Source organism: Capsaspora owczarzaki, assembly GCF_000151315.2.
Source record: "Capsaspora owczarzaki ATCC 30864 unplaced genomic scaffold supercont2.3, whole genome shotgun sequence".
In the NCBI taxonomy this organism is placed as follows: Eukaryota; class Filasterea; order Ministeriida; family Capsasporidae; genus Capsaspora; species Capsaspora owczarzaki.
The window spans coordinates 1597355-1599993 of NW_011887294.1; the positions used below are offsets into that span (position 1 = coordinate 1597355).

The window sequence follows — 2639 nt, forward strand, 5'->3', positions numbered from 1 at the left end:
CAAGAGCTCGCGGAGGAACTCGAACAGATGATCAGCCGGGCTGACAATGGAAAGGATCAGGCATTCCCCACCTATACACCACGAAAGACATGTTGCTAGCCATTTCGGTTCACTAACAAGTAGACGGCTGGCAGGCGGTGGGACAGCACACTGTCGTAAGGAGCGACAATTCAGAAACGGTCAACCGCTTTACACACGATTCGCGGGTACTAGGTGTACGCGAGGGCAAACAGTTGTGTGGAAAGACGTTCATTGTACCGGATTTCCAAAGCCTTTCCCCACCTGCTTTCGAAGGGGGGATGCTCTTGCTCATCAGTATGGAGAGGGGCGGCGCCAAAGTCGTCGCCGTCGTCGTCAGTCCTCCAGGGATTGGGGAGGGGTTTGGTAGAGTGCTCGAGGCGCGCTGCCAGTGTGATGAGGTACCGAAAGCGGAGGACCGCGTCGGCGGGGGTGAACACTGTGTTGTCGAACTTGGCAGTGCAGCGCAGCGTCCAGAGAGTCCAACGGGCAGTGTGCATGACGATGGTGAGACAAGCGAGTGCTTCGTCTTTCATCAAGGCGTGGTAGCGTTTGTTCTTGATAGGGCCAAAGAGCCATTGCGAACGCTGTCTAGGGAACCAGGGCCCTTGCGCGTGGCTGAACAGCGTTTCGGCCTCGTGTCATGCCCCACTGGCATGCCTACTTACTTGCATGCATTACCTTGTATTGTTTGTCATGTCTCCCATACTGGGAATGGTTCATTCGTCAATATACCTTTATTCATGAACATTGCCTGACAATCGACGTACCTTTGCATTGACTCTGACAATTTGACGAATCAACATTTTGTCACCCAGTGTTCATCGACAGACTCTTCTCCCCGACTGCCACGACTGCTGCATCTCAAGACGCCGCAGTGATCACGACTCGTTTTCTCTCTCTTTCTGTTCTGCCACGTTTCTTTCATTTTTTCTCTCATTTCATTTCATTTTTCTTCGCTTCCTTCTCTTTCTCCCCTCATTCCTTGCATTTTTGTTTTCACTTTGCTTCGTTCTTCCACATTCCCCACCACGACTGCTGTGTTCGAGACACCGCAGTGATCAAGACCCCTTTTCGACCCCAGCACTGCAATCGCACTCGGCACTGCTGTGGCCGTCTTTCTTTGTTATCTTTTCCCCACATCTTCACGTGTTTTCCTTTTTCAGTTCTTTGCGGTTTTCACTTTTCTCGCACTTTTTTCTCAATCCTTTCTCCAATCTTTCATTCAAGATCTCACCATGAGCGACGCTGGCCCCTCGAACGCCAGTGGCGACACGGACACCGATAGCAACACGTCTATGCTCAGTCCCGAGCAAATGGCACAGGGTATCGAGCAAAACAATGCCGAGATCCTGGCTGAGATAGACACCAGCGTCACGGCCTCCATGAGTTTTAACGACCTGTGCAAGTTCTTCGGCGTGTCAAAGTTCGATGGCAGCGCCGACAACCTGGATCGTTTTGTGAGAAATTTTTCGAATCGTTGCAAGATGGTCTCACTGACTGAAAAGGACAAGGTTACCGTCCTTATTACCTGCTTGTCGGACTCGGCACTGGAGTTCATCATGGACGAGCTGGACGACAAACCGGGTAGCACTTCGGACGAGCTGCTGGCCGCGCTCAAGAGAAAGTTCAGCGACGAAACGACTGGAGCGCGTGCGCGCCAGCTACTGGCCGACCTGCGCTACACGGCACGCAGCGTGAAGGAGGTGGTCGAGACGGTTGAGAGGCTGAGGCGCATTCGCGGCATCAACATCACCGAGGACGGCATCAAGCAGGACTTGCTCGCAGCACTACCGCCCGTCGTGTACGCCACCCATGCCCTCGACTGGTCCTTGGATGAGACGCTGGCGAACATCAAGGCCTCGATCCTGTATTCGATGCAATTCGAGCCGAAGCGCAGAAACAACGGCAACAGGGTGAGCGACAACACCCCCCTTGACAGCAGCGACAACCGCGGTCACAACAACAGCAACAGCAACAACAGCAACAACAGCAACAACGCCGGTCGCAATGGTGGCAACTATGCGACTTACAACAATTCGGCTCGCGGCAACGGCAACGGTAACGGCAACCGCAACGGCAACGGCAACAGGGCAGCGCACAACAACAAGCCGGGCCCGTCGCAGCGCTCGTCCTCTTCACCAATCACTGACAAGGAGCGCGCGGAATGCTTGGCGAAAGGCCTCTGCTACAAGTGCAGGGAGCCGGGTCACATTGCCAGCAGGTGCCTCACGCGCTTCTCCAAGAAGCAGCTCGCTGCCGCCCTGTTCGCGCACTGGGCTGCCAACGACGACGACGACGACGACGACGACGACGACGAGCCGCAGCAAGGCCGGCAGGGCCAATCCCAGCAGGGAAAAGCCCAGCCCACCGCCAGGGCCATCTGACGAGTGGGCAAGAAAACGGCGCCTTTGTTTTTCCAGCTCGTGTTTGCAACCTGGACCGTCCCAAGTCCCAGCCTGTGAGCACGCCCGTTCTGGTTGACAGTGGCGCTACTGTAACGTTGATGGATGACGAGTTCGCAAATAAATTGTCTGTCAAACGTTCACGTATGGCCAAACCAATCACAGTCCAATCAGTCAATGGGCAACCATTGAAAATCAGCGAGCGATGCAGAGTCG

General features: G+C 54.7%; 1 protein-coding gene across 1 annotated transcript; it reads left to right on the forward strand.

Annotated features, from left to right (window-relative positions):
• Positions 1 to 1256: 1256 nt before the first annotated feature.
• CAOG_08610 (hypothetical protein) lies at positions 1257 to 2405 on the forward strand (the record flags this gene model as incomplete). The annotated part of the gene is made up of 1 exon (XM_011271908.1): positions 1257 to 2405. One exon carries the CDS (start codon positions 1257 to 1259, stop codon positions 2403 to 2405), a length of 1149 nt encoding a protein of 382 aa, XP_011270210.1.
• Positions 2406 to 2639: the final 234 nt, after the last annotated feature.